General features: G+C 41.6%; 1 protein-coding gene across 3 annotated transcripts in view; it reads left to right on the top strand.

Annotated features, from left to right (window-relative positions):
• Positions 1 to 13285, top strand: part of TRPM3 (transient receptor potential cation channel subfamily M member 3) — a 288107-nt gene that overhangs the window by 196490 nt on the left and 78332 nt on the right. For 2 of the 3 annotated variants that reach the window (XM_077148418.1, XM_077148416.1), the window contains 4 exons: positions 7404 to 7544; positions 10368 to 10397; positions 11223 to 11512; positions 12215 to 12443. In XM_077148418.1, coding sequence (XP_077004533.1) covers positions 7404 to 7544; positions 10368 to 10397; positions 11223 to 11512; positions 12215 to 12443 — 690 coding nt within the window. Of the gene's footprint in view, positions 1 to 7183; positions 7220 to 7403; positions 7545 to 10367; positions 10398 to 11222; positions 11513 to 12214; positions 12444 to 13285 lie in introns of all 3 variants that reach the window. The other variant, XM_077148417.1, reaches the window with a different exon arrangement.

Below are 13285 nucleotides of genomic sequence, written 5' to 3'. Positions count from 1 at the left end.
ACACACCATCATCACTTTGTAACAATTCTTCACCAAAACCCAGGGGACATACTCCCAGAAAGCTACAAAGCAAGGTCAAAAATAGAGTACAATTCCTTCATCTCATAGGAAGCTGTTGGGTAGACCTGACTTTTAAATGTCCTCTAGCTGCTTTTTAAATTTTTCTTTTGAAAGGCCAAGCAAAGGCACTGGGACTGCTTATAATGTACCTATTAACCCAATGGACCTTTGCTAATGACTAAAGGATACACACACGCAAAAAAAAAAAAAAAAAAACCCTCCTCTGGATGTCCTCCGTATGACACTTTCCTCCCATTTTCCCCTTATAAAAGGATTTTTTTTAAATGATTTTCATCTAAATTAGTAAAACCTGTAGTTCTTTCCAAAGAAGGGAAACACAGGCTATGCAATCTGTATACCCAACTCAACAACCATTTTACCAAGATCACATCTTTTCCTTGGTTTGCCCCATTTCAAGCCAGAGCTTCAACAACACTGTTTCTATTTTCTTCAAGCCTTCCAGTTTTATTTATCTTGGCTTAAAAATTACCTGTAAATGAAATGAGGAGAAAGAGCTTGCATGATTAAAAGCGTTCACATCCAGTATATATTCTTTGTCAAGAAGGTGGCTGTTGCTCATGTTCAATGAAAATGGTCTGAGTTTTTCTAAAATAGTGATTAAGCTATGATTCCTGGATGCCTTAGATTGGACATTTCTATAGCCTTACTTTAATATTGGACATTTTCATGGCCTTAGAACTGTAAATATGCAACTTAATAAATTCCCTTAAAAAAAAAAGATACGATTCCCCTTACCTTAAACCAGTCATGCACTCTAGAGAAAGTGCAAAGCTTCCTTAAGAGATCCAGCCATCAGCCAATCCACGCCTTCAAATGGAGGCCTTTATCCTTCGTGCCCCTCCCCAGTCTGCTCGCAGTTAGATTTCACTGAGTAGAGACTATCAGAATCCCTTTTATTAGGCCCCTTTCCCAATACTCCTCTGCTTTGCAATATCATTTTCTCTTTTCTGAAATCCCATTAGCTGCCTCATGCATTTGCTCACATCACTTGTAATAAAATGCATGAAAAGTATTTTTTAAATTTTTTGGCTTATTTGCCAAAGCCATACCTCAAAACTAATATAGATTTGCGAGAAAGAACAGGATGGTAAGAATTTGGGAGTAAAGTTAGTTAAGATTAATTAAGAGCAGTTTCTATTAAAGTGCAATCCAAATATTGGTGAAAAAAAAAGTTATGTATGTATTCATTTGCACACCGATTTAGTACCAGGAAAAATTACAGCAAAATAACCCACTCAGCTGAACTGGCCTAGGAATAATTTACCCTTTCACCCGGGAAAAGAGACTGCCAATAAGGTGGGAGGAAACTGAAAACCTGTGTTTTGTTTCTCCTTTTGGGAAGATATAGGAGCAGAAAATGCAGACTCCATTTATTTCTATGATAAAAGTCAGTGTCTATCAATAAGCAATGTAGGACAACAGTGGTTAAAGAAACAAAGTGTTTACGTTTCATATTATATGGATGAACAGAGCCAAAAATGAGGCTTTATATTTGTGTTTCATGTTTTTTTTTTAAGAATTGAATGAGAGAGAAATTGACACTGGTGCACACCTGTCTCATATAGAAACAGAAGAATTCCGGCAATTTAGGACCATAAGATACTCGGAGGCTCAAAAATTACACTTAAAATGCTAAGAAAGTCTTGGGAAGTTTAAGCAATTTTCAAAATTACAGAACATCATCATAATAATTAACATGTTCTTTGTGTTTTACAATTATAAGATATTTTCTATGTATAATCTATTTCATCTGTGACAAAAATCCATCACTGAGTGATAAACCCTGGTACGAAATGCTGTTTACAAGTTAGGAACATAGTTCTGGACCTTAAACACAGTGCTTGAGAAATGTGTAAAATTAAGTTGAAATAACTCCCACAAACTCAGGGAGTGCATTTGGAATGATCCAGCCATCGTAAGTCAACCAGCACGACACTTCCAAGTTCAAGTCTTCTTTGAAGCCAACAGAACTGAGTGTGGAGAATTGCTCCCAAGCTAGATTCAAACTCTCAAATGATTTGTATCAGGGGAGCAATCTAGGAGCAATAAGGTAAAAGAGTTGCTATTCAGGATCAGTCAGACGTTTAAATTGATACACGCCAACCCGACTCCCTGAACTGTTTCCATGCATAAATCCATGGACTCCACCAATGCTCTCGCATTAAGCCAGAGTGACCCAAGTCTGTGTGCTTTTCTGTGAAATATAACCTGCCATTTTAGTAGCTAACTGTCTGCTCAATCTGTGTCTCTATATGTTTTAAAGTAGTATTCTTGCATTCTTAAATTAAATGTGCTAATACTTCAGGTTAACTCTCCACCACTTAGGGTGATTTTTAAGTGTTATATAGAAGCAGTGGTGAAAGTTATGATAATGTAAAATTCATTTACTTGGGAATCCAAATCCAGAGCATCCAGAATGAAAAAAAAAAAAAAGCATTTCTAGACACCTTTAGGGTAAAGAAAGGACATTTCCATAATCTTATCTGCTAAATTCATGCAAATTTGCAAAAACATGCTTATTTTTTAAAATACAGCCCTATTAACATATTAATCTGCCAAACATTGGGGGACTGTCCTCTTTTCCGATGACTTTTCATCAGATTAAGCCCTGACCTGCAGTGTACTTTTTCTATATTAGAAAACTATCCCAGGAAAGTCTGTGCCCAACTCTTCCTTGTTGAATCTGACAACCAGCAATTACTTTATACCTACATACCATCAGAAGGAAACAATTTTGTTGTGAAAGCTTGCTTGAGTTTCAAAGAAAAAAAATGTCCCTAAATAGCTAAAATCTGATGGTGATATCATGAGCTGACACCTGAAAAAAGAGTTCATTTTGAAGAAAGGATCTGATTAGTGAATCTGAACTGCCTTTCTAATTAAAAGATATCCTCAGGCATGTCCTATAAATGTTCTGGATTAAAATGTAACTTGAGAGTAGTATTTCATAGCGTGGGAAAGGAAATGACATTTTCAGGTTGTCAAATTGTACCTGCCTGTAGACCCAAGCCTCTCTCGTTTGTTCTGTGGGTTGAATTATTTCAACCACGTGGCCTACCATGTGACGCTCAAGCATGAGATGGGAAATAATCGTTGAGGCTTTACCACTGTGTTCATACCAGAGTAATTACAAAAAGCAGCTGGAGGGGTGGCACAGAGGGGGATAGCACACAGCAGGGAGAAGTGAGGATTACTCCAGCATCATTTCTGGCTCCCAGTTTGAAAAGGACCCAAGCAACCACACAGAGCAAGAGTCCTCCAGAAGATTTTTGGACATTACCTATAGGCCTGTGAGGTGCCATTTACATTCTTTACTTTTTTCAGCAGGGAGTGGTTGAGATCAGCGCACCCCTAGCCCTGCCTCTCCCTTCACCATCCCTTGTCTCTGAGCCCCCAGCTCCACTAACCAAACTCCAGGACAGAACTGGAAACTACATCACTGAGGTCTCTGACCCATGGCCTGATGGCATAGAAACCAAGTGGCCCCCTGGGTAGGGCTCATACAACTGGACCCTTACAAATAGACAGGACCTTGGAGTAACTATGTCCAAACCACCTATTTTGGGAGAGTGAGCTGAGATACAGAGAAAGGAAGTAATCTGTCCAGGGTCCTGAGGGGTGTATGCGTGGCATACAGCCAGGACCACAGTCCAGCCCGGTGCTGTTTCCCCTGTGGGGTCATGTCACCAGCTGTCCCCTGCGTGGCCCTGCCCTGCCTGCCCACCCTCAGGGAAGCAGCACCAGAGGCCATCAAGGCCAAAGCTCAACCCCTTGGACATACATCACTGAGGCCGTCCCAAGAGTTTGCCCAGGATACAGTTATCCCAAGAAGGCCTAAACTGTACCCAGTTTCATTCATTTATTTCTTCTTCCCCAAAGGTTTGCACACTTCCTGATAAGAAAGTTAAAACTAATTTCCCCTTACTTTCTCTGCTCCCAAAAGCCCCTGGAAAGAAACAGATGCACTCTGTGTAAAATAAACGTTCCCTCCTCTGGATATCACTTCAACAAGAGCCACAGGCCCTCTCCCTGTCCCCACATCCTTCTATCCACTCTGTATTTTTTCTTATGGCCTTGGTATACACGTAAAACACTTAGAAGGACCCCTGACTGCCTTTAGTTAGGTGACCATCGCCCCCTTGTGGTCAAACGGTTGCAAATACTTCACAGAACGCGGAGTGGTTACCGAACTTTTGTCCCTATTTCAGACCAGACTAGACCGAAATCATCAAGCTTTACATGAGCAGTTCCAGAATAAGAAAATTCCAGTGCCTTCCTGGAGGCAATATGCCCTGAACAGCCCTTTATAAATAAAGCCATTTGCTAAAAATATTTTCTTTGCCCCTCTTAAATTTTTATTTATTATTGTTATTATTATCACTTTCCTGGCACCCCCACTCTTGCACCTCAAGAGCATGAATATTGTCATTCGATACTGGTATTCAGGCAATATTGGTGTTTTGCTCTTAGAAATCAAACTGATGCTCACACTTGGGTTTCTCAAAAGAAATATATAGGCATTAGGCTCACTACTACCCATGTTTTAAATTTAGAAATTTATTACAAGATGAAAAGAAGGCACAAATTCACACACTCACTCTGATTGCCTTTCAAAAGCATCAGTCGATCCTTCAAGTATTTTCTGAGCCCTGATGCTTGAGCATTACAGTCCTCAGAGACTGCAGTTTAACCCGCCTTTTCTGGGAAGAGAACTGAGGCCAGAAGGCACGTGGCTGGTTAGAGAAGGACAGACAGAAGCCAGGCAGCTGGCCTGCAGCCCATGTTCTTTTCCATGCCTGCCAGCCACAACTTCTCTCCAGAGTATCCTTCTAGGAACCAAATGTGTATGAGACTAGGCTGTCCCAGATGTGGACAGTCTTTTGGACTCTGTTCTCTTAACAAGAGACAGAGGGCACAGAAACTGCTGCTTTGTTGACCTGCCCCTGAATGATGGAGGAAAGTGGTTGCATGTATAATATTTTTAAACTCAGTTTAATTTTGATGGAAAAAGCATTACATGACAAGTTACTATCTTAAAATAAAACTTTCTCTGCATTCCCTATGTTATATTTTACCATGCTTTGCATAAAGAAAGACAATTGGTCTTTCTTGATAGCCTGAGGATAGCTTACCTTACTGAATCAATTAGATGGATGAGATCATCTTCACACAAAGGGCAGAGGCTATTTTTGTGAAGGGACGATTCACGGACTGGGTTCCTACTAACCGAGCATGAGGCTGGGGGTTCTGACCCCAAAGTGCATGGACTCTCTGTATGATGCCTCTCACACAGCCCCATTTTGCTCAGCTGGTTCTATCTGGTTTCCCCAACCTGCTGGGGTAGGAGCTAAATCTGGAAACAGCAGGGAACCTAAAAAGCACCAGTGGGATCACATACCTTTGAGGTTGGTGCTTCAGTTGCCATCCCTTCATTCCCATCTGGATGAGAATAGCCATTGAATTCCAGATACAGCGACACATAGATTTCAAGTCAGATTTTCACAGTGGCGAACTAATAGACTGTGGCAATTTAATTCCATTACTGAGAACATAATACTAAAAAGTCCCAACCCAGACTTGATCACATTCCATACTGAACAATTTCATTGTTTTATTCATTCATATTTGCAGACAAAAAAACCTCTGATTACCTCCCATACACCAGGCACCAAAATAGGCACTAGAAATATACTGATTTGTAACATCATTAAGAAAAATAGAAAAGTTAAAGGTTTAATGGTAGAATACATAGGGCCACCTCTAACCCTGGACCCCCAAACCTTCTAACGGATGCTGTTGACCCTAGAAAAGCTGAATAAGGATGACTATGAAACCTAAACTTAGTTTAGCAAAAGAGTTTAGTTCTGCTGTGTAATACACCATTGCCACCAAAACCTTATTCAGTAGAAGATCAATATACAAGGGGTTCTCCAGCTTTGGCGTATATCAGAATTACCTGAAGAGCTAATAAGGTGCGTAGAGGCCCCATTCATTGAAGGAGGGCAGGGCCAAGGCCTTTGGGTGCTCTCAAAATGATTCGGGCACCCACCAAAGTTGGGGAAACACCACTGTAGATTATGAGCTGCTGCTTTGAAGTAGCAGAAATCTCCTACAGCTTCATGGATGGACACATCTATTAAGGACAACTGTGAGTGAAACCCCTCATCCTCAGGACATTCCAAAATGTATCTCAGGACCCAGTGCCAGTCTTTCTAATGGTGTGATACACCGGCCATTCGTGCTATGGGGCACCCTTCTAGATTGCAGAACCAGACCAGATGGTGAGAGTTGATCAACCATGCCCTTTGGAATTCATTGTGAACTCCAAATTTCCCACAGATACAACTAACTCCTTTCTTAATGTAACCGAGGAAGGGCTTTCCTTAGACCCCGTGGAGCTCCCTTTCAGAGTAAAAGCTGGTAATGAGTAGATAATAAAAGCTTTTCTGCTTTCCCATCTATCTATCTATCTATATATATGGCAAAGAGCTGAAAGATAAGCCATGACTATAAGTCTTTAAAAAATATTGTTCTCTCCAAAGCAAAGTGTGAAAAACCTCGAATCTGGGGGAAAATAAATATCCCACGGATAGAATTGTTTTTCCTATCCCTCCTTGCCTTTTCTCTTTAAACATAGATGCTCATATACCATTCCACCTGACACTCAAAATCCCCTCCCTACACTGTTCTCCCTTTAAGAAAAAGGTACCAATATCTTTTTCTAGTTGCTAATAGAGATATCGTATTAAAGGAGGCACGTCCCACCGGACCCAGGCCCTGGTAATGACAATCATCTTCTGGAAGGAGTCTTCATTTAATGAGCCTAAAGGAATAAGTTATGGGCAGGAGGGAATGGCGCGCCTGAGCAAGAGAGGCAGGGCAGTGATGGGGAAGCTGAGAGGGGGCTCCCGGGAACCTGTGGGGAGCCTGGTTTGTGGTGGCTGGGAGTGACGGTATTTACATGTCTAGCCTTGTGTTTCTTTCTGCTACACTGGTGTTTTTTTCTCTGCAGCTGAAGACTTGCATAAATATTTTGCCGTAATTTTCTGTTATTGCCGACTGTTACTGCATCTTCTTATTTAACCTATGTCTTCTTTCCAAGCGAGAATATCCAGGTTTCGGTTGGATCTATTTTAAGGTGAATTAATTAACCAGCATAATAATACATTCATATGTTTTTGTTTTGTTTTTTTAATTACTTTTTTTTTTTTTTTTTTTACTCTAAAATAGTTACAGAACACACGGGCCAGAATCCCTAGTAAACCGCGCTGTCTTTTGGTTTTGTTTGTTTGTGTTTGTTTGTTTGATCCCTCCCTGGGTAGGGGAATCTGCCCCCGGACTACAGAATCAGCTTGATTGACATCGGCCTGGTGATCGAGTACCTGATGGGCGGGGCTTACCGCTGCAATTACACGCGCAAGCGCTTCCGGACTCTCTACCACAATCTGTTTGGCCCCAAGAGGGTGAGGCTGCGCTTCCATTTTCCTTGGCTTCTCCGGGGAGGTTTAGGGTGCTTGAGAGATTTAGGGTGTGGCTTCCTTGCTCTAAGGAAGCGACCAGATGAAAAGAGCCATTTACTCTCCTCTTACTCCCTCTGCCGTCAAAACCTATATTTAAATGCAAGTTTTTTAAAAAGCAGAAATGTTTATTGGGTGAGTGAAAAAAATGTATTTTTCCACGAGTTCCAGTTCAAATAAGAAAATAGCGCTGAGAATGGGCCTAAATGGTCAGAGAGGAGTAGTGAAATTCAAATAATTCTTATTGATTCAGCCGTGTTCAAGGGTTTTGATCTTAAGAACTATTTTTGCCTTTAAAAAGTACTGAGCAAGCAAAGACTTTATCTCAGTAAGTGACACCTATTGATATTTACCATATTAGAAATTAACGTTGAGACTTAAAATATATATATTTATTAATCCATTTTAAAATAACAATAGCAAGCGCATTACATGTTAACATAAGTTTATGGAAAATAATTGTATTTTCATAAACAAAAAGTAAATTAGTCATAAGGATGACATTGTTTTACACTTCAAATTTCTTTAAGGTCTGGTTTAATTGGAGATAGCTGGATTCTCATACCTACTGCATTGAGTCTATTATGAGATGTTGCTTTAGTTGACGTATTGAAAGAAAATCTAGTCTCACACAAATATGTAGCTTAAAAAGGAAGGAGTATGTTAGTAATCTTTATGGGAAATTGTGGATATTCTTCTTTGATATTGCGCCGAAATGCAATAAAAGGTAGCTTCTTAAAGATTAGTTGCAGTGTGAAATCTGAAACCACATCAATGAGATTTTCATACTCTGCTACATTAAAATCCATTGTTCTGTCTTACACTTTGGATCTTGTGACTATGCATTAGAGGTTGGAAAACGTAGATTCATTGATTCATGCAGGTCTTCTGAATGTTGATAGTACATTACAAAGTACCAAAAAATCACATGCATTAATATCACCTCCAATCTCATCAGAGAAGTCTGTACTGAGAATCTGTCAAGGATATGAGTGGGGGATACAAGTTTCCCAAAATTCTAATTTTTGCTTGAAAGTTTGAATTTGATTATTGGCAACAAGGACCGTCAGTGGCTTTTTGCTTGTCCTTCATTTCCAAAAACATCTGCCAAATGTCCAAGTCTGAATAGTCATACCAGGCTGCCAGTCATTCCTTCAGGTGAAAGAATTGGCTATTGTTCAATCAGTCTCATTAGCTTTTCCTCAAGACCACCTCAGTGTACAGAAGTGCTTTTGCTTGCTTACATTTCATCCCACAGAATACTAAAAAGATGTGTAATTAAGGGTAGAGATTTTATAAAGTTAATCATTTTTATGTCTCATTGAGAACATCCTTAAATGATATTTGCATATTTGTGGGTGGTTGTTTTTTTTTACCGTGAGGAAATAACAGTGAAGAATCTATGACTGCTGGTAAAGTTTGCTAAGGCCCCCAGCAGTTTTACTCATCACTGCTTTTGCACCATAAGAGCAAATATGAGCACGGCATAAAAAGCAAATACGCATCTTAGTTTTATTATGAAAATAACTTTGGCTTCACAGTCAAAGGATCTCAGAAAGCCACACAGTCTGTGGATCCCAATTTGAGAGCTTCTGCTCTAGCTGATGGTGGACATGGTTCTTTATTTTTAACAGAGCTTATCTTCTGATTTTGAAAGTATTTTATGACAGTAGAGATCTTTGAAAACTCTGGAAAGTATAAATAAGGGGGAAAATCACTCATTTGAAAGTGGCAGTCATTTTAGAAGCTACTAGAGAAAGAGACCGGGTTTGAGCTGTTCAAAGTTAGGTGGTTGAATAAAGTTTGGAGTAACTGGAAGTGTTATAACCTTTCTACTTAAATAACTTTCAAGAGGGCACTGAAAGCATTCTGGAGTACTTGGAACATAGACTTGGTATTCCTGAATTTTGAGATGGAACTTGTATCTCCCCTTGCTAGATATAGTCCTGTAATTTGCTGTCGCAAATTGGATCCCAGCGAGGACAGCCTGCTGTGTACGCTTTCACATGCCATGGCTTTGGGCGCCTTCTGCCGCCATCAGCACACGCCCCTCCAGCCCCACTCACTCTTGCTCTCCTGTGCAGCAACATGGGGAGATGGTCAGTCTGAGGCATCCAAATATTTATTTCCAAATAATATCCCAAGCCTACAGATAATGGGTTTTCTTGAGAGCTTTTAGAAGGATCTGTTGATTTGATTGATTGCTTCTCTGCTCACCTATGTGTTTGGTGCATGGAGCTGTCAACCAAGCAGGACGGCCCTAAGAAGGGGGAGGAAATCTTGGTCCACAAGATAGCTACCTGCAAGCTCTACCCTTGGGCAAACTGCTGCCTCTCCAGCCTCCTAATTTTCTGTGGCTCACCAAACTCACCAAATCCCTAATTCTCTTAGAAATTCTAGAAATACTTTTTTTTTTTTTTTTTTTTAAAGGAAAGACAGAGAGAAGGAAGGAAGGAAGGAAGAAAGGGAAACATTTCTAAACATTTTCTTGTTCCATTGTATTCTGTTTCTCCGTTTTTGTTACATGGGCTGGGGCCGGGAATCGAACCGAGGTCCTCCGGCATAGCAGGCAAGCACTTTGCCCGCTGAGCCACCGCGGCCCGCCGCCGGCTAGAAATACTTTTGTGGCATTTTATTTAGAGAAATGAATAAATGTTGTGTGGTACAGTGGAACCTTTTTTTTTTCATTACCTGTTTAAGATACAGTAGGATTCTTTTCTTACCTCTATGAAAGAAAGCTCTAACTTAGCGCACATTTTTTTTTAACAGCCCAAAGCCTTGAAACTGCTGGGAATGGAGGTAAGTGTTTGCTCAAACTATTAGTGTCAATTATTTATTCTCTTTTATTATACATGTTTTTGTCAGAGAAGTTACAGTTTTACTTAGTACACATTTTTTAAAAGTCTATATCTACAAGTTCATTCTAATAGTAGGGTTAAGTACATGGTTCTAAAATAAGGAAATGCATTTTTTCCAAGAGCCAAAAGGGCAGGTCACAGGAGCTTTGAGAATTCCACCCTGAGGTTATGTTAGCATGACAAAGAATGTAAATCCTATTTGAACCACTAACTTGAAAAACCAAGGAAATCTTTCGATTCCAGTAAGTGAAATCTTTTCATGGATGTTTGCAAATGGCAACAGATCCAAAGATGAGAAGTATTTCACAAATATCTCATAGGTATGCAGAAACTCGAGATAGAGGATCTGTTTCCTGTCTTTTATTCGTGTGGTTATTGTTATATATGCAAATGCAAGTATAGAATGTCCTTGTCCTTTCGGTGAAAAGGGCAGTGCTGTCCATCATGAGATACAAACAGCCCCACCTGTGGAGAGGAGAGGGAGAAAATGGACCGAAGGAAAAGAAAATGGCCTGTGAAAAAATAATTTTTTAAATTAAAGTATAACCCTGACATGTTCCCGTGGGACTATTCTTATGCATTTATTATAACTTGCTCTAAATTCAGGCATCTTTATGCCTGTGAGTTCTTCTAGGATAGGAGGCGGCCTACTCCATTTCTGTGCTTCTTCCAGAGCTGGGCCATTACTACATATCCAATAACTACTTGCAGGATTGCATTGATTCACTTCTAAGTCAACCTCTGTGTTGTTCCCCTGAAATTACAGGACGATGTTCCCTTGAGACGAGGAAGAAAGACAACCAAGAAGCGTGAGGAAGAGGTGGACATTGATTTGGATGACCCTGAGATCAACCACTTCCCTTTCCCTTTCCACGAGCTGATGGTGTGGGCCGTCCTGATGAAGCGACAGAAGATGGCCTTGTTTTTCTGGCAGCACGGCGAGGAGGCCATGGCCAAGGCCCTGGTGGCCTGTAAGCTCTGCAAAGCCATGGCTCACGAGGCCTCCGAGAATGACATGGTGGACGACATCTCCCAGGAGCTGAACCACAACTCCAGGTTGACATGCAAAGGGAATGGGGTGGTCAGGGGAAGAGAAGAGAAGATGAGCCCCAAATACCAGAGGGTCTGAGCTACCCAAACCTTTGAGGTGGAGGGCAGTATCTCCCCAAGGGTATGCACAGAGGGCGGAAATAAATCATGTTTATCAGGTACGATGCTGGATCCGAAGACACACGCACATATACAGGTGCTCTCATTTTGTCCTCATATCTACCCCAGCTGCCTGAGAGGTAGGGACTGTTATGATGCACAATTTGCAGCTGAGGAAAATGAGGCTCACAGAATTTAAGTAACATGTCCAAAATCACACTCTCATGCTAGCACGGCTGGAATTTGAACTGAGCTCCGCCATGTTTTGCAGACATCCTGCACCCGAAATCGTTGATTTATTGATCTGCCTCCTCCAAACACGTGCCTTGAATTCAGGACCTTGAGTCCAGGGATCATGTTTGTTTGTCTTACATGCCCAGTTCTGAACACAGCATCTGGCACATAGTAGATGCTTAATGATTGCCAGCTGGCTGGCTGAATGAATGAATGAACAGCTGCACGAATGAATGAACAAAGAAACTATACCCCACAAGAAACAACCACCCCACCCAGTTAATACTTTTTCTGGCTTGGCCTGTGGGTCCCCACTTTTGCCATCTAAGTCTCCAAGCAGGTCTGAAGGAGCCCTCTGCACATTCTCTCTTTCAGGGACTTTGGCCAGCTGGCCGTGGAGCTGCTGGACCAGTCCTACAAGCAGGACGAGCAGCTGGCTATGAAACTGCTGACCTACGAGTTGAAGAACTGGAGCAACGCCACGTGCCTGCAGCTGGCCGTGGCGGCCAAGCACCGCGACTTCATTGCGCACACGTGCAGCCAGATGCTGCTCACGGACATGTGGATGGGCCGGCTCCGCATGCGCAAGAACTCGGGCCTCAAGGTCAGCGCGCCCGCAGGCCCCCGCGGCCGTGAGGTCCGGAGGGGTGGTTGGAATCCTCTAAGCTAGAACTGTGGAACTGGGGGCCTTGTCCCATCTCAGGACGGTGGTTCGAAGCCCCGTCTGTGCATGAGAATTGCCCATAGAGCTTTTATTTAAAGAAATGCCAGAGACTAGGGCCTCCCCCAAGTCCTGCTGAATCCAGCTCTCTAGAAACAGCCCCTGCGCATTCATGTTTTTTCAGAAGGTCCGAAGGTGATGGTAAGACACAGGAGCCGTGGGAGGTGCAATTTGCCATTGCACGAGCCATTCTGCACGGGGAGTCCCTTGCTTCACCACCCAGGGAGCCTAATGCTGCGGGCCTCTGGCCCCTCCTCTGCCTCGTTGGCTCCTCTCAGCTTTGATCAAGACGTTTTTTAAACTGATAGAAAAATGAGATAAGCTTATGTGTGATGACATTGCTAGATAACCATGATCTATTCTTAAGTGAAGAAAAATAAGTCGCAGACCAGTGTGGACAGCCTGTGTCCATTGTTGTTTTTTATGGAAAGGGACAGTGTGTGCATAGTCATGTAGTGTTATTTGCAGTCGTTAACCTCTGAGGGAGTGGGATTTAGATGGACAGTGGAAAGGACTGGACCGTTTAAAAAGAAGTGGGATGATGTGTAGCTTTTTTTTAATGCGTTTTTCAATATTTCTCAAATGAAAAATTGAACTGAGAGAAGTAAAAGAGAGAAAGAGAAAATAGGAGAGGGGAAGATGGAAAGAATGTTTTTTAATGCTTCGTTTTAAAGTTTGTGGCTGTCGCAACTTAGCTAGCCTTACGTTGACCTAGAGCTCCCTGA

The sequence above is a fragment of the Tamandua tetradactyla genome, chromosome 2 (assembly GCF_023851605.1).
Source record: "Tamandua tetradactyla isolate mTamTet1 chromosome 2, mTamTet1.pri, whole genome shotgun sequence".
NCBI lineage: Eukaryota > Metazoa > Chordata > Mammalia > Pilosa > Myrmecophagidae > Tamandua > Tamandua tetradactyla.
The sequence above is the reverse complement of the archived record's forward strand: the minus strand, read 5'-3'. Positions and strand labels throughout refer to the sequence as shown.